Below are 23,369 nucleotides of genomic sequence, written 5' to 3'. Positions count from 1 at the left end.
CTCCATTCCAGACCCTCCAAGTGTCCCTGATTTACAGAATCAGTCCCGGTTTCTGATTTGATCCTGGAATGTCCCATTTTTCCTTAGGATGTCCCTATTTTCATTGGAGAAATGTTGGAGGGTATGGAGTTGTCCAACCCCTGAGCCATCTGAAGGCAATCCTGGATATGGAAGGTTTTTTTAATGGTGTGTGTGTGTTGGAAGCTGCCCAGATTGGAGCAACCCAGTAAGATGTGGGGGGGTGGGTATAAATAGTAAAATTATCATTATGGAATGGGACGTCTCTATTTTCATCGGAGAAATGTTGGAGAGTATGCCGTTCCTACACCCCAGTGGGGGTTATGTAGCTTTGCCTAACTTTATGTGAATGGCAGGGAGGGTGAAAAAATAGGGGAAGGGCATGCTGGAAAGAGAGAGAAAACGGGCAGGGGCACAAGACAGAGAGAGCAGAGGCAAAAGAAAAGGGAAATGGCAATAGCCCTTAACTACCGGTAGTCTAGGGCTGGTGCCATTTAACTAACACAGGCAGTGGCCCCAATTTCCCACCACTGGCCTGCAGCCCTCAATGTACTGCCCCCAAAGGAATGTGGCCCTAAACAGAAAAAGAGGTTTCCTCTCCTGCTTTGCCCCCTTGCCTGGGAGCAAGCCCCACTGAACACAAGGAGACTTCTCTCTGAGTAGGTATGGATAGGTTTACGCTGTTAAGTTTCCTATGCAGGCATTATAAATCCTACAGACATCATAAATGCACACACACACACACACACCAATCAATATATATTAGAACATAAACATTAGCACCTTTACGACATTCCCAGTTCATTGTGGCCAGATGCCACTTCACTTGAGGCACAGGATGCTATCCTAAGTTGGCATCAGGTTAAAGGTAAAGGGAGCCCTGACCATTAGGTCCAGTCGTGGCCGACTCTGGGGTTGCGGCACTCATCTTGCTTTATTGGCTGAGGAAGCCGGCGTACAGCTTCCGGGTCATGTGGCCAGCATGACTAAGCCGCTTCTGGCGAACCAGAGCAGCGCACGGAAATGCTCTTTACCTTTCCGCCGGAGTGGTACCTATTTATCTACTTGCACTTTGACGTGCTTTCGAACTGCTAGGTGGGCAGGTGCAGGGACCGAGCAATGGGAGCTCACTCTGTCGCAGGGATTCGAACCGCCGACCTTCTGATTGGCAAGACCAAGGCTCTGTGGTTTAACCCACAGCGCCACCAGCGTTGACTGGCATCAGGTTGACTGGATGCAAAAGAGGACAAGGGGCGCTGTGCCTTTAAAACTTGAACCGAAAGGGGAATTTCAGCAGGTGTGCCTTGCATGACAAGCTGCACCTGCTGAGATTCCCCCATCTGCACAACTGTTAAAGTCAGAGGAGTCTTGTCTCTTTGGCATCTAGCCTCCCAAGTGGGTATACAGCTCAGGGTCATCTAATCCCCTGTAATCCACAATTACAGTGGACTGAATTGCTTTGTTGCCCCAGTGCAACAAACCCACTTGTTAAAAACTCTTTCTTTTTGCGGTTTGGCAAGTGGCAGGGAAACGCACTTAAAAGTGCCAGGAGTGAGGGAGAAGGAAAGCACAAAGACATACAGTATATACCGCGTGGAAGCAAAATTATGGTGCTCACTGTTGTATTACCTCCCCTCAAACAAATTGGAACCGACGTCAGTCCAGTGTGGATATATTCTAACCTCCATGTAAGCTTTAGGCAAGCAAAGCAGGATGAATGCTCAATAAACAGATATTCTGCAAGATACTTGTATCTATATATCTCTAAATATATACACACAGGTGAAGATGAAATGCAGTGGCGTGCAGTGAATTTTTTCATAGGGGAACAGCGCAAGGGCGATGGGGGGAGCCTATGTTGCATGTGTGATGTTGTGACGTCCAGACATCCCGCGTATCAGCATCGTGGCTCTCTCCTAAGCTGGGCAGAAACTTTCCACGCTTTGGGAAGGAGGCACCAAGGAGACATTTAGGGGACTAGCCTAGCCCCTCTAGTCCACCAACCAAATGCCACTGGCAGAAAGTTTTTGGAGGGAGTCGGTCATGTTATTATAAAGCATCATTGGAAGAGATGAGTGCAGCACTTGGCTTCAGAGAGAAGGAAGGAAAGCCAGAGATATTCAACAGGGTGAAGATCTGCTGATAATGAAGTGGCCAGGATAAATGGTGTATTACATAAACATCCAGAGTCACAGGTACTTTCTCCCATGAATGAGTCACTCCTAGTCACCATTGAGCCCAGGTCTGAGAATGTGGCATCTACAGGTGATGGGACACCTGTTCAGAAGAAGATGCTGACTCAGGATTCACTTCTGGGTTCAGTTTCACTGGGCACACAAGTTGACTCGAAAGCAGTTTCCGTTGTGTTACTCTCAAGTAACTTTGCCAGGATTTTAGTGAGAATTTACCCTAACACACACATCTTTGCCTGGCTTCTTGACACATTCCTGAAAGCCATTTCCCACCCAATATAACATGCGCACCCCCCTCCAAATATACACATTTTTGCACCTATTGGTTGGAGACCTACACTGCAAAATTCAGAGAAGTGTGGATTTCAAAGGACAGCAATGTCTCAGCTTGTGTATTGGTTTGAGAGGTTTTAGGTAGGTAGTTTCTCATTAAAACCCAAACAAAAATCAAACTCCCCACCCCATCCCTACTCTCAGGTAAGTGTGCATCAGATTGCAGCCTTAGCAACATGAAAAAACTATAATGTCGCTGCAATTGGGCTGACAGGTCAGTGTCTAGTTAGGTAGCTGCTAGGGACCATCCTCTTATTGCTCCTTGCTCTTTATTTATTTATAAAGGTATTTATATACCTCCTTCTCATAAAACATCACGGCAGCGTACAAAAGACTTTCAGAAGGAATACAGAATAATCATTAAAATGCCTGAAAACAGTTTTTTTTTAAAAAAAAAAATACTTGCTTAGGCCTGTCTTCAGATGGAAAATCTTCAAAAGACACCTGAATGTCAAATTCAATGATGCCTGCCAAATCTCTGCGGAAAAAAAGTCTCCCACTGCATGAGATGGGCAACACTAAATGCCTGACTTCTAGTTGAAGCCAATGATGCGTGTTTATAAATGGGAGAGGACTAAAAGTACTCCTCTGGATGTTCTCACTGACCTGGGTGCTACGACAGTCCTTAAGGCAAACTGGGCCCCGGTTGTTTGGGGCTTTGCATAGCAACACACTGGCTATTCACCTGCACTGACAGAACTGTATGGAACAACCTTACATTTGCAGAGCAAAATGTCCTTTTGAGTTACATGTCCAGCACATGGAACCTTACAAAAGGACAATATGAACGGACTCTTTGTGCCCTTACCATGGCCAAAAGACTGATACAGGTGAATTGGAAAAATAAAAATGCGGCTCCCTTCTGTGATTGGATTGAAGACTTATACAAACTCGCAACATATGAACAACGTGACTATAAACGCAGATTCACCCTGGACAAATTCAGTGAATCCATTCTTACAAATACTGTAATAGGTTAAGATCTGGTGAAGCAGCATAACAACTTTGTAAAGTATATAGCTTTGGGGGGTTGTCCCCCCTTTACTTTCCCTTCTAAACGGAGTGCTGTTTCTTTCATTTACGCCTCGCCATGTTTAGCGCACCTAGAATGATGTACTTTCTGAAGTTTCAGTGAAGAAATCTGGAGGGGGGGTGGAATACAAACTGGGATGCAAAGAGACACGACTTATTTTTTAAAAAATCGTTTAAATTGTAGCTTACTCCTTCCCATCTTCTTCTTCTCCCCTCCTTCTCCTTTTCCTCTGTCCTCCTCCTCCTCCCCCCTTGCCCTCCCCCTTCCCTCTGGATCCACTGTCCACTGTCCCTTTAAGGCGTTTCTGCCCCGCCTCTTCCGCCCCCCTCCCGTTTTTTGTCCCAGCCGGGGCGCCGTCGCCGTCGCCGGGCGGAGTTTGACTCGGGCAGAGGGTGGGAGAGCGAGCGAGAGAGCGGCCGCCGGAGGTGAAGCGCGCACCACGTGGGGCTGCGAGTGGCTCTCTCCGTCCTTCGCAGCAGCAGCAGCAGCAGCGCCAGGAGCAGCGGCGGCGGCGCCTTCGCCAGAGGCAGCGAGGCAGGGAAGGCGGGCGGAGGCGGCGGCGGCGGAGAGACCGGCCATGGTCATCAAGGCGGACGAGGTGGCTCCTGCAGGGGCAGCGGCGGCGGCGGCGGACGAGGACCAGCAGCAGAAGGGGAGCCCGGGCCCGGCCGGCAAGGAGCCGGAGCTCAGAGCAGGTGAGCTGTCTTGCGCGGTCGGATCCCGGGTGGATCCCTCCTCCGGGTTCCCTGCAGCGTTTCACCTTCGTTCCCAAGGAATGACAGCCCTGCCCACGGGCAAAGTGTTTCAAACTCTGCTCGCTCCGGCTTGTTGCCTACTCGCGAGTAAGACCCCAGCCGGAGCGGGTGGGTCTGACTCCCTTTCGTTACTCTCGAGCAGACCTAACGCTGGGTGCAACCTTTTTCGCTTTGGGGACGGGAGTTCTGCTGGAACAACTCGCCACCCTCTTATTTTTTTTATGGGTGCAGTGTGCATATAGGTGCGCGCGGTTAGTTTTCTTTGCTTTTCCGACAAGTGTGCTCAAACCTGTTCTCCTCCCCCCCCCCTTAAAAAAATAGAGAAAGCTGCAATCCTTTTAAGCATGTTGTACTATTTGGGAGTTGTGGGGGTTAGGGTAGGGAGAAAGCGCCGGCCCCAGTGTAGCTGTCTCGCTTGGGCTGTTTCTTGGGGTAATGACCCCTGTCTCTAACTCCATTTCCCCTCTCCCAGCCCTTTGGAGATGGCGAGCCGGAAAAATTTCCTGTTCCTTGGCCTCTTACGGTTCCATATATGTGACCTTTCCGACGGTGGTTTGCAAGGTGGCTTGTGACGTGTGAAAAGGTTGCAGTTCTGTATATGCTCCCCCGCCCCCGGTATTAAGCCTTGCTGCTGCTCTAAGGGTCCGGGCCAGTGGCGCTTGCTTGCGAGTAAAAGTCTCTAAGGTGGGTTTCTAAAGTAGGCGGCCTTAACTTCAGCTTGCTTTCACCACAGCCCACCCTGCTTTGGAGGTGGTTACTCCTGAATAATCTCCAGTCGCTTTAGTCCCTTTCGATGCATTCCCAGCAATGCATTGAAAGCGGCTTACAAGGCCAAACCATTAGAACAGAAATTAAAATGAGATATTTATATTGGGGGCGGGGAGGGGGCTTTCTCCTTGAACATGACCCATATTTTCACAACTCAGCCACTACAGTGGGTCATTGAGTTCCCTGCTTCGCCTGCTGTGTGTTTCCTTGCTTGCGAGTAAGCCCGGTGGAACTCACTGGGACTTTGACAACATAAGCATAGGCCGTGAGCTGTGACCCAGATTCTCCCACCCACCCCTTGGTGGTAGCGAACTTTGTGAAAGTGTCGGCCTTGTGTTGACAGCCAGTCGGCACCTTTTTTTGCATTTGGGGACCCTCCCAAGTGTTGAACTTCGGACTCCTAAGGGGAGTTATTTGCAACCTCACGTGGTCAATCATTTCCCCAGCCCATGCATGGACGCCTAGATCTACTGGCCCATACTGAAGGAGCAGTGGCTGCGGTGTATTGCAGAAGAGTAATCCTTTGGCTGGTTTTCCCACTCTTGGGAAGGATCCATACTGGGAGGGGGGGAGAGAAATAACTGTTAATCCCCCCCTCTCCCCATTTGCTTATATCATAACACATCTTTTTAGGCTTGAGGGTCGTGACCTTTGGCCCTCTTCCCCCATGACTCCCAGGATTTGTGAATGACCCCTGCGTAACCTTATTTGCAAATGACGTCCCACTGGCAAGAAGGGAGGGTAGATAGCCTTGCCTTTTTCCTTGATAATACCCAGTTGCAAGGATTTATTTGTTTTTCTGTATTGAGGAGCATTCCATCCTTTGAGAGCGCCCCCCCTTTCCCCTGAAATGGTACAGCTCTCGCACACAGATTCCTCACCCCCACCCTTAGTTGGTGGGAACTAGGCCTGTCCTGTAGTAATTATCTCATCTGATCTGATTCACACGCTTTGCTTGGGAGTCCCCTGACACCTGTGTGTTTTGTCTGTGAGGGTTAGAGTACCGATATTGGGCTTGGGAGACCAAAGGTTCAATTGCTCCTCGCAGCCATGAAGCTCACTGGGTGGGTGACCTTGACGCCAGTTGCCTCCTCCAATGTCCGCCTCACAGGGTTGTTGTGCAGCTAAAATGAAGGGGGGTGAACCATGTAACTAGGCTGAGCTTATTGGTAGGTGCGGGGCATAAATGTTTATACAGTGGTGCCTCGGGTTAAGAACTTAATTCGTTCTGGAGGTCTGTTCTTAACCTGAAACTGTTCTTAACTTGAGGTACCACTTTAGCTAATGGGGCCTCCCGCTGCTGCCGCTGCATGATTTCTGTTGTCAGGTGTGGGGCATAAATGTTAGTACAGTTGTACCTTGGGTTAAGAACTTAATTCTGTTCTTAACCTGAAACTGTTCTTAGCTTGAGGTAACACTTTAGCTAATGGGGCCTGCTGCTGCTGCCGCCGTGCGATTTCTGTTCTCATCCTGAAGCAAAGTTCTTAACCCAAGGTACTATTTCTGTGTTAGCAGAGTCTGTAACCTGAAGTGTCTGTAACCCGAGGTACCACTGTAATAAGTAATGTAATTATGTAGTACAGTATAGATGTCAAAATAAATAAATAAAGCCTGTAACCCAGGGTCCGAATGTGTAGCAAAGTCCAGATGTCCTCCGTAGTTTTGTGTCCCTGTTATGGTGCATCATAGAGGAATTAGGCAATCAGTAGCTACTAGCAGTATTAGAAACTCAGATATATAAGCTAATTGCCAAACAGCACCTTAAACCTAGGTTACAGTCACCACAACGTCCTTTTTTTACATTGAGATTTATTATTATTATTATTATTATTATTATTATTATTATTAATTTCCACATCGCTTTATATTTTAAAGAAAACCAAAACCTCAAAGTGGTTTGCAGCAGATTAAAACATCAAATAAAACCATCCCTGGGTTAGAGTGTGAGACTAGGACCTTGGGAGATTAGGGTTCAAATCCCCCCTCAGTCCTGAAGCTCTCTGGGTGACCTTGGAGTCAGTCACAGCCCCTTAGCCTACCTCACAGGGCCGTTGTAGGGAACTGACCAAGGAGGGGGTGAACCATGTACTCCTTGGAGAAAAAGGCGGGATAAAAATGCAATAAATAAGCTCTTCTGCTTGCCTGCTTGAGAAAATCGCTAGCCTGGCATCCAGAGATCTCCATGCGGTTGCCATTGGACCAGTGCCAGTTGCAAAACACGCCTGGCTAAGTTCTACTAGGCATGATGGCTATGGCTATACTCTGTCTCCCCCCTCAGAGGCAATAAATGCTTCTGATAACCAATTGCTGGAAGACCACAGGAGGGGAGTTCTTTTGTGCTTGGATCCTGCTTCCGGGCTTCCCATTGGGGGCTCTGGTTGGCCACTGTAAGAGCAGGTTGTTGTAATTGCTCAGCTACTGGCAGGATCCAGTAGGGCTGTTCAGGAACCATTGACCGCCCAGAAGCTGTTGGCCTCCCACCAGCCCCATCTGATGTGGTCAACGGTCATGGACAATGGGGAGTTAGAGTCTTCCTAAGCCCTTGAGGGTGTCTTATTGTCCAGAGGCAGTGGAATGAACCTAGAAAGAGCATTTGCTGAGTCAGGCCAAAGGTCTGCTGTTAGCCGCATTGACTCCTGGAAGATGCTCATCAGGGGCACAGAGGCAAGTGTCCCCTCTGGTTGCAGGTCCTCATCATCTGATATTCTCGAGATACACTGCTCTTGGCAGTGGAGGTTCTCACCTTGGTCATCCAGCAGCACATACTGTACTGTCTCCTACACATGGAATCACAGGTGCTTTCTTAGTGGAAAATGAGCTCCCCATCTTTCTTTGCTTGGGGCAGGGAATTAGAGCTGTAGAAATTGAGTGAGGCGCCCTCAGTTCCTCCTCTTTGAGAAGAGGGCCAGAACTACACATCAGCTGAGGGAGACAGTGGAAGGGCGTCTCATTTGTGGAATGTGAACCCAGAATAAGTGAACCAAAAGTTGACAAACCTGGTCTCTTTGTTTCTTGGGGCAATGTGAATAACTAGAAAGGGGTAACCGAATTGTAGAGTTGGAAGGGACCACAAGGATAATCTAATCTAGGTTTTCCCAAACTTGGGTCTCTGTTTTTGGACTACAGTTCCCATCATTCCTGACCACTGGCCTTGCCAGCTAGGGATGATGGGAGTTGTAGTCCAAAAAACAGCTGGAGACCCAAGTTTGGGAAACCCTGATCTGGTCCAACCCCCAGTGGTGCAGGGATCTTTTATGCGACGTGGGGCTCGAACCTGTGACCATGAAATGAAAAGTTGCATGCTCTACCAACTGAGCTGTCCCACGGCAACAGTTGTTGTCAGTTGTCAGTGCTATTTTTCTAGGGGGGAACTGGTTCTGGAACTCACCATGAATGCCTCCTGTGTTCTTTTGTAATGGCAATGGCGCCCACCTGAGAGGTGCTGGAATTGAGTTCCGGCTGGGGGGCGGGGGAGCCATAGTTTCTGTCCTCTTTTGGGGGGCTCCCTTGCTCTCCTGCTGCTCAGAATTGAACCAGGATGACAGAGGGGGAATCCTGGCCCTCCAGATGTTGTTGGACTCCCATCCATGCTGGCAGTCCAGCCTAGAGGACCACAGGTTCCTACACTTGTGAAGTTTGGTGTTGATCAGAGTTTCCCACACTTGAAACCCAGTCAGATGGGTATTGTGGTTGTTGTTTTATTATTATTTATTATACACCACCCACCTGGCTGGGTTGTCCCAGCCTCTCCTGGCAGTTTCCAACACATAGGTAAAGGTAAAGGGACCCCTGACCATTAGGTCCAGTCGTGGCCGACTCTGGGGTTGCTTTATTGGCTGAGGGAGCCGGCGTACAGCTTCTGGGTCATTTGGCCATCATGACTAAGCTGCTTCTGGCGAACCAGAGCAGCGCACAGAAACGCCGTTTACCTTCCCGCTGGAGTGGTACCTATTTATCTACTTGCACTTTGGCGTGCTTTCGAACTGCTAGGTTAACAGGAGCAGGGACTGAGCAACCGGAGCTCACCCCGTCGCGGGGATTCGAACTGCTGACCTTCTGATCGGCAAGTCCTAGGCTCTGTGGTTTAACCTACAGTACCACCCATGTCCCATCCAACACATAGAAAAGCATAATAAAACATCAAACTTCTCAATACAAGGCTGCTTGTACATACATGCGCTAAGAGGTTCACAGGTTTGGGGTGGGGAAGCCAGTTGCTCGAATCCAGTCTGTCATGGGTCCTCTCTTAGGGAAACCTATGCTATAATCACCAAGAGCCCATGGGCTAATATTGGGGGTTCTTTTATTTATGAAATGGTTTATACCCGCTATTTCAGCTGTCCCGGAAGGGCCCTCAAGATAGCGCACATCATCAAAATAATAAAGTGCAAAAAAGTGACGTTAAAATGGCGGCAACACCCAAATCTCTTTAGTTGAATGTAAGTTGTTGAAGGACAGATCATTGGGTTAGAGGGTCTGTTTTGCATACAGAGGGGCCCAAATAGGGTTGGGAGTGACTTCCTGTCTGAAATTCCAGAAAACCGCTGCCAGTCAGTGTTCAGAACATAGAGCTGGATAGACTGATGTTCTGACTTGGTAGGAGATGTTTTCTTATGTGCCAGTAAAGGCCAGGTGGGAGGGCAGCTCTCATCTCTGAAGGTTCCATTGAGAAGGCTTTGTGAAACTTATTTTGTGAAGAGATAGGCTGAGTTCTTCCTGGTGCTGGTTTGTTGTGGAATCAGATCTATCCATCCATCCAAATAACATCTTCTCATCCATATGGCAGCCATTTATTTTGTCCCATTTTATCCGCTTTTATCCTTTCTGGCGGGAAATCTGATAATCTTGAAAAACTGATGTAGACCTGTAGCCGACACCCTGATTGCGATATCTTGGAGACCCATTTACAACCACTGTTAGAAACTTGGATATAAAAGCCGATCTTACACTTGGATTACGGTTGCCACGAAGGAATGTCTAGGTGCCTTTTTATTATTTTTCGTTTCACTTCATTACCACTTTATATTTCAAAGAAAGAAAATCTTGAAGCAGTTTATAACACATAAAAAAATCAAATAGAAACAATCCAGAATCAAAACAAATTCAAGCATCAAGGAAAATATTTCGGATCTTTCTCTAAGTGACGTTTTCCTTTCCCTTATTTATTTATTTATTTATTTATTTATTTACCTATTTAACTTAATAGAGCTGGCCCATAGAAGTACTCTAGGGGAGTACTCAGAAGTACTTGGAGTGGATGTTGTCTGAAACTCTGGAGAGTTGCTGCTGGTTAATATAGCCAGTGTGGAGATAGATGGACCATTGGCCTGACATGGTGACGGAGGAAGATGGCAGCCGTGGCCACTGCCACCCCCCAAATGGACCGGTTGTAAGTACCAAGGCAACCAGGTGGGGGCTGGCTGAGGGAAGGCTTAGCTTGGCCACCTGAAGGATGCTTCCTGTCATGAAATCCTGGAGAGGCAGCAGTTGCCTGCCAGTGTAGACAATACTGAACTAGATGGACTCGGTTTAACGCCGTTTACTATGTTGCTAAGTCACTGGGTTTGTGTGTGTTTACTTTGGGATAATAAAGGCACCGACAGACAAAATTGCAATCCTGTGCTCTGTTCAACAGGAGCAGCAGCAGCCATTGCCCTCTCTGGGGCTCCTTAAAGGTAAAGGACTCCTGATAGTTAAGTCCAGTCACGATTGACTCTGGGGTTGCAGTGCTCATCTCGCTTTATTGGCTGAGGGGGCCGACATTTGTCTGCAGACAGTTTTTCCAGGTCATGTGGCCAGCATGACTAAGCCGCTTCTGGCAAACCAGAGCAGAGCACGGAAACGCCGTTTACCTTCCCGCCGGAGCGGTACCTATTTACAGTGGTACCTCAGGTTACATACACTTCAGGTTACAGACTCCGCTAAGCCAGAAATAGTGCTTCAGGTTAAGAACTTTGCTTCAGGATGAGAACAGAAACCATGCTCCGGCAGCGCAGCGGCAGCAGGAGGCCCCATTAGCTAAAGTGGTGCTTCAGGTTAAGAACAGTTTCAGGTTAAGAACGGACCTCCAGAACGAATTAAGTACTTAACCCAAGGTACCACTGTACTTGCACTTTGACGTGCTTTCAGATTGCTAGGTAGGCAGGAGCAGGGACCAAGCAACAGGAGCGCACCCTGTTGTGGGGATTCGAACTGCCAACCTTCTGATCGGCAAGCCCTAGGCCCAGTGGTTTAGACCACAGCGCAACACGCGTCCCTGCTCCTTATACCTTCTAAATGTGCATTTGGAGGCATTAGATACCCACCCAGCTTAGCAGCTTGCATTCTGCTTGTAGGAAGGCTCATAGCTCCGTTGGTGGAGCATGGGGCTCTAAATCGCAGTGTCGTGGGTTCGAGCCCAACGTTGGGCAAAAAGATTTCTGCATTGCAGGGGGGTGGACCAGATAACACTTGTGTTCCCTTCCAACTCAACAATTCCATATTCTAAGGTGTGTACCTGTACCTCTGTCAATTCTGTTGCCCGTATGACATTCTCCACCTAATCATTTCGCCGTCCCTCAATCGGGGGTTTCTCAAACCCCTCTCCTTTTGGACTGAGAGCTGGGGAAAGTGTGGGAAGGCATATGGAGAAGAACCTTCACCATTCACAGTTAAATAACAGTATGGATGAGCCCTGTAGCTTACCCTTATTTCGGTAATCTTTTGAGTGCAGGGCTTTGCCAGTGAGTGTGTTGACAAAAGAGAGTGATCCTGGGCTGGTGTTTTCCCCCCATTTTTTTAAAAAGGAAGGGGAGGGTGTTAAGAAGGTGTTACCTGGTATTGCTGCCAGAACTTAAATTCTCTCTCTCTTTCTTTCTTTCTTTCTTTCTTTCCCTCCCTCCCTCCTCTAACGGAGTTGGAGCCAGAGGCTTGTACTGTACAGGGCTTAATCTGTGCCAGGCTCTAATGCTGGGGCTAAATTCCGGCACATGTGTCCTAACAAACCCTGAGAATGTGCAGAGTGCAGTGATGTGAGCTTTCCAGAAACTGGAAGCAAGGGGGGTTTTCACTGGACAATTTTTAGTTTGCCTTGGGGGGGGGGAATTTGGATGCTCTAAGAATGATGTAACCTGGCATGTTTAGTTTACTTGCATTTAGTAAATAAAGCTTAAAATGCAATTAATGTTTGGTGTTTTACTATGTTTTTATATGTGCTGTAAGCTGCCCAGAGTGGCTGGGGAAACCCAGCCAGATGGGCGGGCTATAAATAATAAAATTATTATGATAGGTTGTCCTAATACTTATTTGGCACCTATTCATTGTTTATGAATGAACTTCTGAAACAGAACATTTTCTGCCACACACTGCTGAGGCTAAGTCACAATGGGCTTGGGGAAAGTTGCAATGGGTATGAATCTGTGTGCTCTCTGTGTATATATTTTATTTTGCCAGGGAGAATAAGAATCCTGCAATCTGACTTTCAGAATCCATATTGGTGTTCTAATGTTTATTTTCCACATGGTTGCAATTGGACTTGCGCCAGTTGCAAAACGTGCCTGGCTAATTTCTAACACTGGGCACATACGGGTTACGGTGGCCTCTCACAAAACATCACAGCCATGTGCAGCAGCAGCAGCATCCTAAATAAAGCTTTGAAAGCAGTTCAGCCTCGTATGAAAACTTGCTGGAGGGAAAAGTTCCAAGAAGTAGTACAGAGTTGAGTTTGGGCTGTTTGGTTCCTGTTCTAACGTAACAAGACCTACTGTTTTCTCACCAGTCATTCTCTGCATGTAGGCTATAAAATAGGTTTGATTTTGGCAGTTTTTCCTGGCTCCTGCCCCGCCCTGATTTAACCGCACACTTGAATCAGCTCGTCAGTAGACCAGGAATCTTTGGGGTTTTTTTTAATGCTGCTGTAAAACTTTGCTGCTTTTAATGCTGCTAAACTTCGCACGGCCTTAATGCAGCCCAGCGGACCTTCCATGGGTAGCAAAGAACTGTGCTGTGAACCTGCGCCCACTTGCAAGTGACCATCTGTGCTATAGCTTTCTCACTAGCTACGTATTATAACACTGGGTTGCTTTGCTTTGTTTTGGCTTCACGTGGACCTGCTGAAAATCAGCCGATGGCCTACGACAAGTGAAGCCACTACAAGAGCAAAAGTGGGGGTGTAAAATGTATTGTGCTTTTGGTCTGGTAACACAGATGGGGTAGATTGCAGTGCTTCCCATTCTACAGATGGGGAAAACTGAGACTGGAAGACAAAAGCTGCACACTTCGCTCCTCCCAGAGAGGGCACTCTTTGCGGATTTGGAGTAGTCCTTTGGGGGGGGGATTATTCTGCTTTATTATAGGGACGCGGATGGCGCTGTGGGTTAAACCACTGAGCCTAGGGCTTGCCGATCGGAAGATCGGCGGTTCGAATGCCCGCGATAGGGTGAACTCCCGTTGTTCAGTCCCAGCTCCTGCCAACCTAGCAGTTCGAAAGCACATCAAAGTGCAGGAAGATAAATAGGTACCACTCCAGCGGGAAGGTAAATGGCGTTTCCGTGTGCTGCTCTGGTTCGCCAGAAGCGGCTTAGTCATGCTGGCCACATGACCCGGAAGCTGTCTGCGGACAAATACCGGCTCCCTCGGCCTATATAGAGCGAGATGAGCGCCGCAACCCTAGAATCGTCTGCAACTGGACCTAATGGGCAGGGGGTACATTTACCTTTTATTCTGCTTTATTAGTTGTTCTATGATGCTTCCCCAAGGCTACCACACTGGGCTATTTGGAATAGTCTCGGCACTGACCCACACAACTTTGTCCTAGCTATAGTGGAAGGGACGACCATCTCTATCTTTTAAATGCACTCACAAACTCTCCTAGACTGCCACTGATTTAAAAAAAAATATTTTTAGTAGCCTGCTGAGAGGCCCATAGCCTGCATTCCCTGCAGTCAGCATAGAAACACTGATTAGGACCAATTCCCCACCCCTTTTGACCAAGCAGGATCGAACAGGAGGGGCTAAGCGATCCATCTCTCCATGTGCTTTCCAAGGCTCAGATATAATTTGGCCAGAGCCCAGATTCACCAGATCTCTTTGTGTGCATGCATTTAATTTCTTAACTTTCTTCCAGCCGAGAGGCTAATGGGAGTCAAAATTGGCAATGCATCCCGTGTTAGAAACTCGGATATTAAAAGCTAGGGGCCCAATGGCTCTAACGTCTGTGATTGTTTCTCAGTTAAACATCTGCCTAGTTCAGATGGCAGCCTTGAGCTAGGTTAAGAACATTGAGAACTTAAAGGAAAAAAAGTCCCTTGATTCAAGGACAGTCTGCATATCCCGTACTTTTCCGTGTATAAGACTAGGTTTTTTTACTCAAAAATAATGTTTGAAACGGGGCTCGCCTTATACACAGACAGTACATTGTGGGGCCGGGTGATTGCTTGCAGCCCCCAAAATAGGGGGCGTCTTATACACAGGGGCGTGTTATACATGGAAAAATACAGTATATTGGCCTGTTCCGACTTCTTTTCTTAACGGTGACTGCTCCTGCTCAGCATTTCGGTTCCAGAAATTCATTTTGCTTGTTTGGATAAAGTATAACTGATAGAATTCTACAGGACGGAGTATTAGTGTGTGAAAACGGTCCGTATCCAATGATCCCCAGATGGCAGAAATGTCAGTTGTTCCCAAGTAGTCAAAGGACGCCTGACCGTTAAGTCCAGTCATGACAGACTCTGGGGTTGCGGCGCTCATCTCGCTTTACTGGCCAAGGGAGCTGGCGTACAGCTTCCGGGTCATGTGGCCAGCATGACTAAGCCGCTTCTGGCGAACCACAGCAGGGCACGGAAACGCCGTTTACCTTCCCGCCGGAGTGGTACCTATTTATCTACTTGCACTTTGACGTGCTTTCGAACTGCTAGGTTGGCAGAAGCAGGGACCGAGCAACGGGGGCTCACCCCGTCACGGGGATTTAAACCGCCGACCTTCTGATCGGCAAGTCCTAGGCTCTTGTGGTTTAACCCACAGCACCACCCGCGTCCCTCCAAGTAGTCAAAAGCCTGGTGCAAAATGTGCCTGGCTAATTTCAAACACTGGCAATCCCCAGGGGCCATGAGAAGCTGGATGGACTTTGATGCTTAGGTCATTCATTTGACTCTGTTGCTTTTCCCACTCCCATGGCTGACATGTTTTGCATTGGATTGGGGCCTTAACACACTCCCACTAAAATCTCAGTGATATCTGCCTGAACCTGGCTGAAAATCGATACAGATACATCCTTTGCCTGCTTTACTCAGGAAGCAAGCCCTGCTGGGTTTGAGCCGCCTGGCTTCCAGGTAAGTGCATATTGTTGCAGCTTTGGAGAGACCAACCTTTCCTTTGAAGCCCTGACCTTTTAATCATTACAAAATAAAAAAATTCCTTCCAGTAGCACCTTAAAGACCAACTAAGTTAGTTCTTGGTATGAGCTTTCATGTGCATGCACACTTCTTCAGGGTGTATCTGAAGAAGTGTGCATGCACACGAAAGCTCATACCAAGAACTAACTTAGTTGGTCTTTAAGGTGCTACTGGAAGGAATTTTTTTATTTTGTTTTGACTATGGCAGACCAACACGGCTACCTATCTGTAACTTTTAATCATTATACTTCTTCCCTGCACCCTGCTTCCCCAAACCTAACCTTCCTTGCATTATCTCCCTGCGTCTAGAGCAGCCTTTCTCAACCTTGGGTCCCCAGATGTTTTCGCCTACAAATCCCATCATCCCTGACCACTGGTCCTGTGAGCTAGGGATCATGGTAGTTGTAGCCCAAAACATCTGGGGACCCAAGGTTGAGAACCACTGGCTAGAGCATGGGTAGGCAAACCAAGGTCCGGGGGCCGGATCCGCCCAATCGCCTTCCCAATCCGGCCCACGGACGGTCCAGGAATCAGCGTGTTTTTACATAAGTAGAATGAGTGCTTTTATTTAAAATGCATCTCTGGGTTATTTGTGGGGCATTGGAATTCGTTCTTTTCTTTTCTTTTTCAAAAAATAGTCTGGCCCCCCACAAGGTCTGAGGGACAGTGGACCGGCCCCCTGCTGAAAAAGTTTGCTGACCCCTGTTCTAGAGCATATAATTGTCGGCCTGTTTGACAACCTTCCCCCAGACCAGCTCTTAGAATGTTATTGCTGCCTTCCTTGGACTGTAGTTTATTTGGGGGGGGGGGGACTTTGTTTGCTCTGATTTGTTTAACCTCCTTAGCCTTTGTCCTGTCCTCTGTACCGCTTTCAAAGCGATTCAACCCAGGTCATAATAAGAATCGTTGAGGGACCTTTTTCCACTTAGGGTGGAAAGGCTCTTCGGCATCCAAATTTATTTTTTGAAGAAATATCAGGAAAAGATTTAATGCCCCATTCAGGGTTCCCCATATTTAGCCCTTTTGAGCAAGTGTGATGATCAAACAGCTGGCCGCAGTGAGAACTTATTTGGCACAGGAATGGAAGGCATGCTTCAGCTTTGCGTTGCAGTATGAAATACCGTATTTTTCGCTCTACAGGACGCACCCGATCATAGGACGCACCTTGTTTTAGAGGGGGAGAACAAGAGGAAAAAAAATCCCCTCCTCTCTGCTCAGCGCCCCTTCAGTGAAGTGGCAGGAGAAACGGAGCCCCTTCCATTTCTCCTCCCGCTTGGCTGAAGAGGCGCTGTGCAGCTTTCCCTCTTTGCTGAAGCCAGGAGAGTCTTGCTCTCTCGGCTTCAGCAAAAGGAACCCGAAGACTTCGGAGCACAGTGCGAGTTCCTGCGCATCGACCCCTCTCGCTCTCCAGGCTTCAGCAAAAGCAACGCGAAGCCTCCGGAGCGCGGAGGGGAGCGCTCCCTCTGCGCTTTGGAGGCTTCGCGTTGCTATCGCTGAAGCCAAGGAGACTGCATTCGCTCCATAGGATGCACACACATTTCCCCTTAATTTTTGGAGGGGAAAAAGTGCGTCCTATAGAGCTAGAAATACGGTATGTGGAATCTGGCTGCCATGGAGAAAAATAAGCCACAGGTTGCACATTTCTAAGAGAGAGGGAGACCCAGAATATTCCTGCACTGCTTGGTGGGATTTCATTTTTTTTTACATGTCAAATTCAAATACGCAAAACTCTGGTTTAGTTGGTAGAGTGTGAGACTCTTTAGGGTCGTGAGTTCGAGCCTCATATTGGACAAAAGATTCCTGCCTTGCAGGGGGTTGGACTAGATAACCCTCGGGGTCTCTTTCAACTCTACAATTCTGTGGTTCAAATGTTGATGAGCCAACCAGATGCTTGGAAAGCTGGTAAGAGTTTTAATGTGTTTCGGTATATTTTATTGTGGCTTTAACTTTCTGTATGTTTTAAATTGCGGTTGTAAAATTCTTTTAGGGATAATTTTATTATTTTACCTTTCGAGGGTTTTTTTTCTTTCCCCCTACAATCAAGCGGTATATAAATTTTATGAAATAATAAAATAATAGCAGCAGCATGCAAGCGAGGAACCTGCATTCCTCCATCAGCAGTTCTCAACTTGTGGGTCCCCAGATGTTGTTGGACTGCAACTCCCATCATCCCTGAGCTCTGGCCTTGCTAGCTGGGGGTGATGGGAATTGTAGTTCAACAACATCTGGGGACCCACAGGTTGAGAAAGGCTGCTCCAGATGTTGCTGGACTACAATTCCCATCATTCTCTGCCACTGGGCATGTTGGCAGGGGCTTATGGGAGTTGCAGTCCAGTGACAGCCAGAGGGGGCCACAGGTATTCCCCATAGCCTTGTAAATGAAGCACATCTCAGGGGTTGAGCACATTCTAAGCGTGCAGAAGCTCTGGGTTGGATCCCTGGACGTAATTTCCAGTGTGTTCTTCATGTGGTGTTTGTGTAGGGGAGGCAGCGGCAGATGGCACTGGCATGGTGTAGAGGGTTAGGCTAGAATTTAGGGGACCAGGGTTCAAATTCCCACTCTGCCACTCTGGGGGGCTGGTAGCGATCTCTCTGCCTAACCTACCCCACAGGGTGGTTGTGGGGATTAAACTGAGATGGGGAAAGATACGTGGGTGCCACCTTAACCTCCCTGGAGGAAAAGTGGGATATAAATGTCAGAATGAATGGGTGAATTTTAGGGGGCAGTGGGGGGGAGAGAGAATGGGTCCAACTGGCAAGATTGCATAGTGGAACCTCACCTGGTGGAAGAGAGACCCATGAGGATAACCTGAAGAGGCCGGAGCTGATGTCGCCAGCTCTGGCACCCTCCAAACTACAACTCCCATAAGCCCCGAGGTGCATCTGGGAGTTGTAGCACACATGCTACGGAGGGCATGCTCCACTAGGTGGAGCATCCTCTTCTCAGGCGCAGAAGGTTGTGGGTTCAATTCCTGGCAACATCACTCTCGTCGGGGCCTAAAGTCTCCCTGCCCCTGGAAAACTGGAGAGCTGCTGCCAGCCAGAGTGGACAGTGCTGGGCTTAGTGGCCTCACTCTGGTCCCTGGCAGCTCCCTCTGCTGTTTGCAGAGTTCTAATCTGAGGAGGGGGCTGGGAAATTGGAGGGCGGGGGGAGGGAGGAAAGGAAAGCAGGAGGATTGTAGATAAATTTTTGGAAGGGGTGACTTTGAGATTTCATGTGCCAGGGTTTTGTTTTTCAGTGGGGAGGGGGCCTAACATGGAGAGTCTGAATCCCAAATTTGTCCTGCCAGGACTACTTCTGTGCCCTCTGCAGCTGGTTCCTCTGTCTCCTTCTGTCCCCCCCCCCCCAGCTTCCGCCACCTCCTTCAAGGTGACCTTCAAAGGGGTACAGGCTTCGCCCAGCCAATCGGAGCAGAGTGGGAGGGCCTTCCTCCCCTCTACCCCTCCTCTCTTTGTTTAAGATCACAGGATCCTTTAAGGTATCCTCTCTCTCCCCCCCTTTCATTGAGGGGGTGGGAAAGCAACACCCCCACCCCACCCCCTGATTCCTGCCGCCTCCCCTCTTCAAGAGGGAGTCCAAAATTAACTATATCCCTTTTAACGTGGTGTGTGCATGCACGTGGTTTTATAGAAGTCTCATCTGAGGCTTAGGAAGCGGAAGAGTCCCGGGGAATCCAGTTGTCCTTCAGCGCTGGTTGGAAAGGGGATTCCCGCCCCCCCTTCCCAGTCTGAAATGGCCTCCCGCCCCCCTCCACGCATGCACGTGGCTGCAATTGGCAGTTCTGTAGCTGCTCCCACATTCCTGCAATATTTTTAAAGAGGCAGGCACCCTTTTCCTTCTCTCGCATAGCAGGCTTAAGGTAGCAACAGGAGCCTCTTGCAAACAGGGGTTTTTGCAAGGAAGGACCATAGGGTAGGTGGTCCGACTTGCATGCAAAAGATCCTGTGTTCAATCCTCCAGGGGTCTCTAGGCTTGGACTGACCTCTGAAAGTCTTCCAGACAGTGTAAATGGTGTTGAGCTAGACAGAGCCATGGCTTGTCTTTGGATAGGGCAACTTCCTAACATTCCTTTGGTTGTTTGCTCATAGAATCGTTGAGTTGGAAGGGACCATGAGGGTTGTCTAGTCCAGCCCCCTGCAATTCAATCTTTTGCCCAATGTCGGGCTCGAACCCACAACCCTGAGATTAAGAGTCTCCTTCTGTACTGGCTGAGCTATTCAGGTCGTCGTCTCAAGGAGGGCAGTAGTGATTTTTTGCGTGAGGAATAATCTGTATATATGGTGCCTTCGGTGTGCATGGTGGTTTATGCAGAGTATAAGAAGGCAGGTCTCTGCCCACAAGGAGCTTACAGTTAGTTATTAATAAGTGGTGGGCTTGGAGTGCTGTTTGAGTTGAAATGTGTAATTCACTCCAAATCTCCTGGGATGAACCGGAAGGGTCTGTATGGAGAAGAATAGCTCTGACTTACAAAGCATTTTTGATGCATTTTTTAAAGATGATGGATATGCACTATCTTATTTCTGCAGCCAGTGGCATCTGAAGGGAGGCAGTCCCTTTGTGTATATATAAGCCAAATGGCACCTTAAGCCCAGGTTAGTCGCCATAGCAGAATGTCGATGTGCTAGGGGGTTGGGCTCGAAGCCCGTCGGGATCCCTTCCAATGCCACAATTCTGTTTCCATGATCTCGAGTACATTGCTTGACTGTAGCTTGCATTTGCAATTCGCTTGTCCCCAGTATGCAACAAAGAGAAACTCGCACAGTGGAAGTAGAAATGGTTATTAACGCTGGACTAAGGTAGAGGCTTCTAAACTGGCTTGATGGAGATGTCAGTCGCCAGCCTGGCACCCAGAAATCTCCATGTGGTCACAATTGGACGTGTGCCAGGGGCAAAACGTGCCTGGTGCCCAACAAATTTCTAACACTGTTTCCGAACTGCGACTCCCTTCATCTGTGGCCATTGGCTTTGCTTGCTGGAGCTGATGGTAGGGCAGGTTCAAAGTTTCCCCCACATCGGTGTTGCTGCTTCTCTGTTGCTTGAGACTGTAAGCTCCTCAAGGCAGGTGCTAGACCCCAGCAAACCATCCAGCGCATGTCTGCCATTACTCTGATGTTGTTGAACTACAACTCCCATCACCCCAAGCTAGCAAGGCCAGAGCTCAGGGGTGATGGGAATTGTAGTCCAACAACATCTGGAGAACCACTGGGTTAGAGAGACTGTGTGCATAGAATATAAAGTCTTCTCCCACTCACGGTTGCTTCCTTCTTCCCACCCTCTCAAAACCAGTATGCTTAACACACTTAATTTCTCTGTGTTGGGTTCTCTCTGTGAGGCTCTCCCCGTAGGGTGGAACAAGGTGTGAATTCCTCCTAAGGCTGAAAAAATGGCTTCTGTGGGCTTCCATCCATTCCGGGGTTTGGCGACGGCAGTGCCATGGTTCAGAGATCTCTCTCTCTGTCTCTCTCTCTCTCTCTCTCTCGCATCTATTTCTGCCTCAACTTGTTTAAAAACCGGTTCTTGTGTGCCAAGGCTGCCTGCAAGGGGAGTTTGCCAAAATTTGCCAGAGCGTTTCTGTGTCTACATTGGCGGGAGCTGTTGCTAGAGCGTGTCTCCTTCTCTCAAAGGTGTTTGGGAAGTACATAACCTCTATGTCAACATTCTCCTGTCCGCATTTGCCTGCTTGACGTATCTGGTTTGGCTAATGGGTGTTTTGGTTGGCAGACTGCTATGGCAGTGGGGAGTGTGCCTTCCCTTACCAAGAGCGTAAGTAGTCCCTGGTGGATCCCTCCAATCCTTTCCGTCATTTTGACCAGTGCGCCACGATGCTTCTTATTTCTCAAAATGCTGCAAGGCTCCATAGGAATGCGCGAATGAAAAATTCGGCAGCTTTTGTTTCCCGTTCCTTTCCCCCTTAAAAAACATTGTGAAGGTGGAAATATAAAGATTCAGACGGTGAGTTTTATCATATGCGGTGGACTTGTGTTAAAATAAAAACATTTTGGGAGATGATTTACAATGAACTAAAGACGATGTTTAGATATACCTTTCCCAAAAAACCAGAAGCATTTTTGCTAGGTTTGATGGGAAATGAGATTGCAAAGGTGGATCAAAGACTATTTATGTATGCCACAGTCGCAGAGAGGACTTTGCTGACCCAAAAATGGAAGTTACAAGAAATACCTACTATTGCGGAGTCGCAGGCGAAGATGATGTATTTTGCAGAGTTGGCCAAACTGACTTGCAGGATCTGAGACCAGGGCGATCAGAAATTCCAAAGAGACTGGAGTAAATTTATTGCATATTTGAATGATAATTGTAAAAATTTGAAGACACTAGCAGGGTTGGAATAAATCCTAGAATGTGGATATATAGTAAAGATTTAAATTGCTCGATGATGTGATATGGGATACCTGTTGAAGGCAAGGAAGGAAGTCGTAAGCTTGGCAGAACAAAAGGTTGTTTTGTGTTTGTTACTGTAATGTTGGAAATGTTGTTTAAAGGAAAATAATAAAAAATTATGGGGAGGGAGACATTGTGAGGGAAGTTGTGTGATACTTGTGTCGTAAAACATCTTTAGCTTTCCCACCAAAGCATGTAGCCTCTAACTTACTACAGTACCCAAAGCCCATTAAGTGCTCTTGAATCCTTTCCTAACAAGAACAACAAATGTCAGTGCATACTGGGGATCCTTTTTCTTACGAAGCGTGTAATAAGTCTCCCTGTGTACTTTTGACTCGTCTAGTAAGTGAATCCTCAGATGGGAAACTTTCCATCCTGGAATTTCCTAGAAAACTCTCATCACTGGTGCTTTGTGGGCCGTGTTGGCTACCCAGAACGGTGGATGGAAGTTGCAGCTGCAACATCTGGAAGGGCAAAAGGTCTCCACACCTCTTTTATGAGACCAAACCCGGAAAGCCTGGTGCTTAAACATATAAGCAAAACATGGACAAACTGGTGTAGTGCTGGATACGCAGGTGTAGCGCACCTGGTTTATTTAAAAAATAAATCTCAAAGTGGTTTGCACCACATTGAAACATCAGTTAAAATAACCCGGAATGAAACAAAATTCAAGCTTCAAGGAAAATATTTCAGAGCCTTCTCTAAGTTGGCTTTCCCCAGGCGCCAACCTGGCGTTTCCAGATCACCCGCGTGGTTGCAATTGGACCCACGCCAGTTGCCAAACGCGCCTGGGCGCCTGGGTTACTTCTAACACTGGTGCCCTGAAATCTACACAGCAAATTTAACATTTCTCTTGGGGCATGGCCATTGCACCTTCCAAAAAATTTTTTTTAAAAAAATTGGAACCATAGTGTTAGTGAGGTGCTGAGAATTCTTCCCCTACAGACCATAGGTAAGCAAACTAAGGCCTGGGGGCTGGATCCGGCCCAATCACCTTCTAAATCCAGCCTGCGGACGGTCCGGGAATCAGCGTGTTTTTACATGAGTAGAATATGTCCTTTTATTTAAAATGCATCTCTGGGTTATTTGTGGGGCATAGAAATTCGTTCATATGTTTTTTTCAAAATATAGTCCAGCCCCCCACAGGTTCTGAGGGACAATGGACCGGCCCCCTGCTGAAAAAGTTTGCTGACTCCTGCTACAGACACTTCTTTGCAAAACCACGCTTTCCAGGGAAGGGGAGTCAGGGATTTGGGTCAGGACTGGCTGGTGTGGTCCTATAAGCCCCTCTCTTCGCGTTCTTGGATACCCGTGTAAAGAGGCCCTCTCGTGACTCAAAAGTGGGCGGAGCTAATTTTGCATCATGGGATGTAGGTGGGGCTTTGTTGTGCACCGTGCAGAGCGCGGGGGGAGCGACTATACTTTCTGAATTGCTCTTGTTCCAGGAGGTAGGGTGGTTTTGCTGCAGGACTGGGGGTGCGGTTGCTGCTCTGGCTCACA

The 23,369-nt window shown here is 48.0% G+C and overlaps 1 protein-coding gene across 1 annotated transcript in view; it reads left to right on the top strand.

Annotated features, from left to right (window-relative positions):
- Positions 1-3,976: 3,976 nt before the first annotated feature.
- Positions 3,977-23,369, top strand: part of CLUH (clustered mitochondria homolog) — a 75,535-nt gene continuing 56,142 nt past the window's right edge. Inside the window, exon 1 of the mRNA XM_079955373.1 lies at positions 3,977-4,271. Within this exon, the coding sequence (XP_079811499.1) occupies positions 4,154-4,271 (118 nt within the window). The 5' untranslated portion in view covers positions 3,977-4,153. The remainder of the gene's footprint in view (positions 4,272-23,369) is intronic.

The sequence above is a fragment of the Podarcis cretensis genome (genome assembly GCF_951804945.1).
Source record: "Podarcis cretensis genome assembly, chromosome: 15".
NCBI lineage: Eukaryota > Metazoa > Chordata > Lepidosauria > Squamata > Lacertidae > Podarcis > Podarcis cretensis.
Note: the sequence above shows the minus strand (reverse complement) of the source record. Positions and strands in the feature narration are given on the sequence as shown.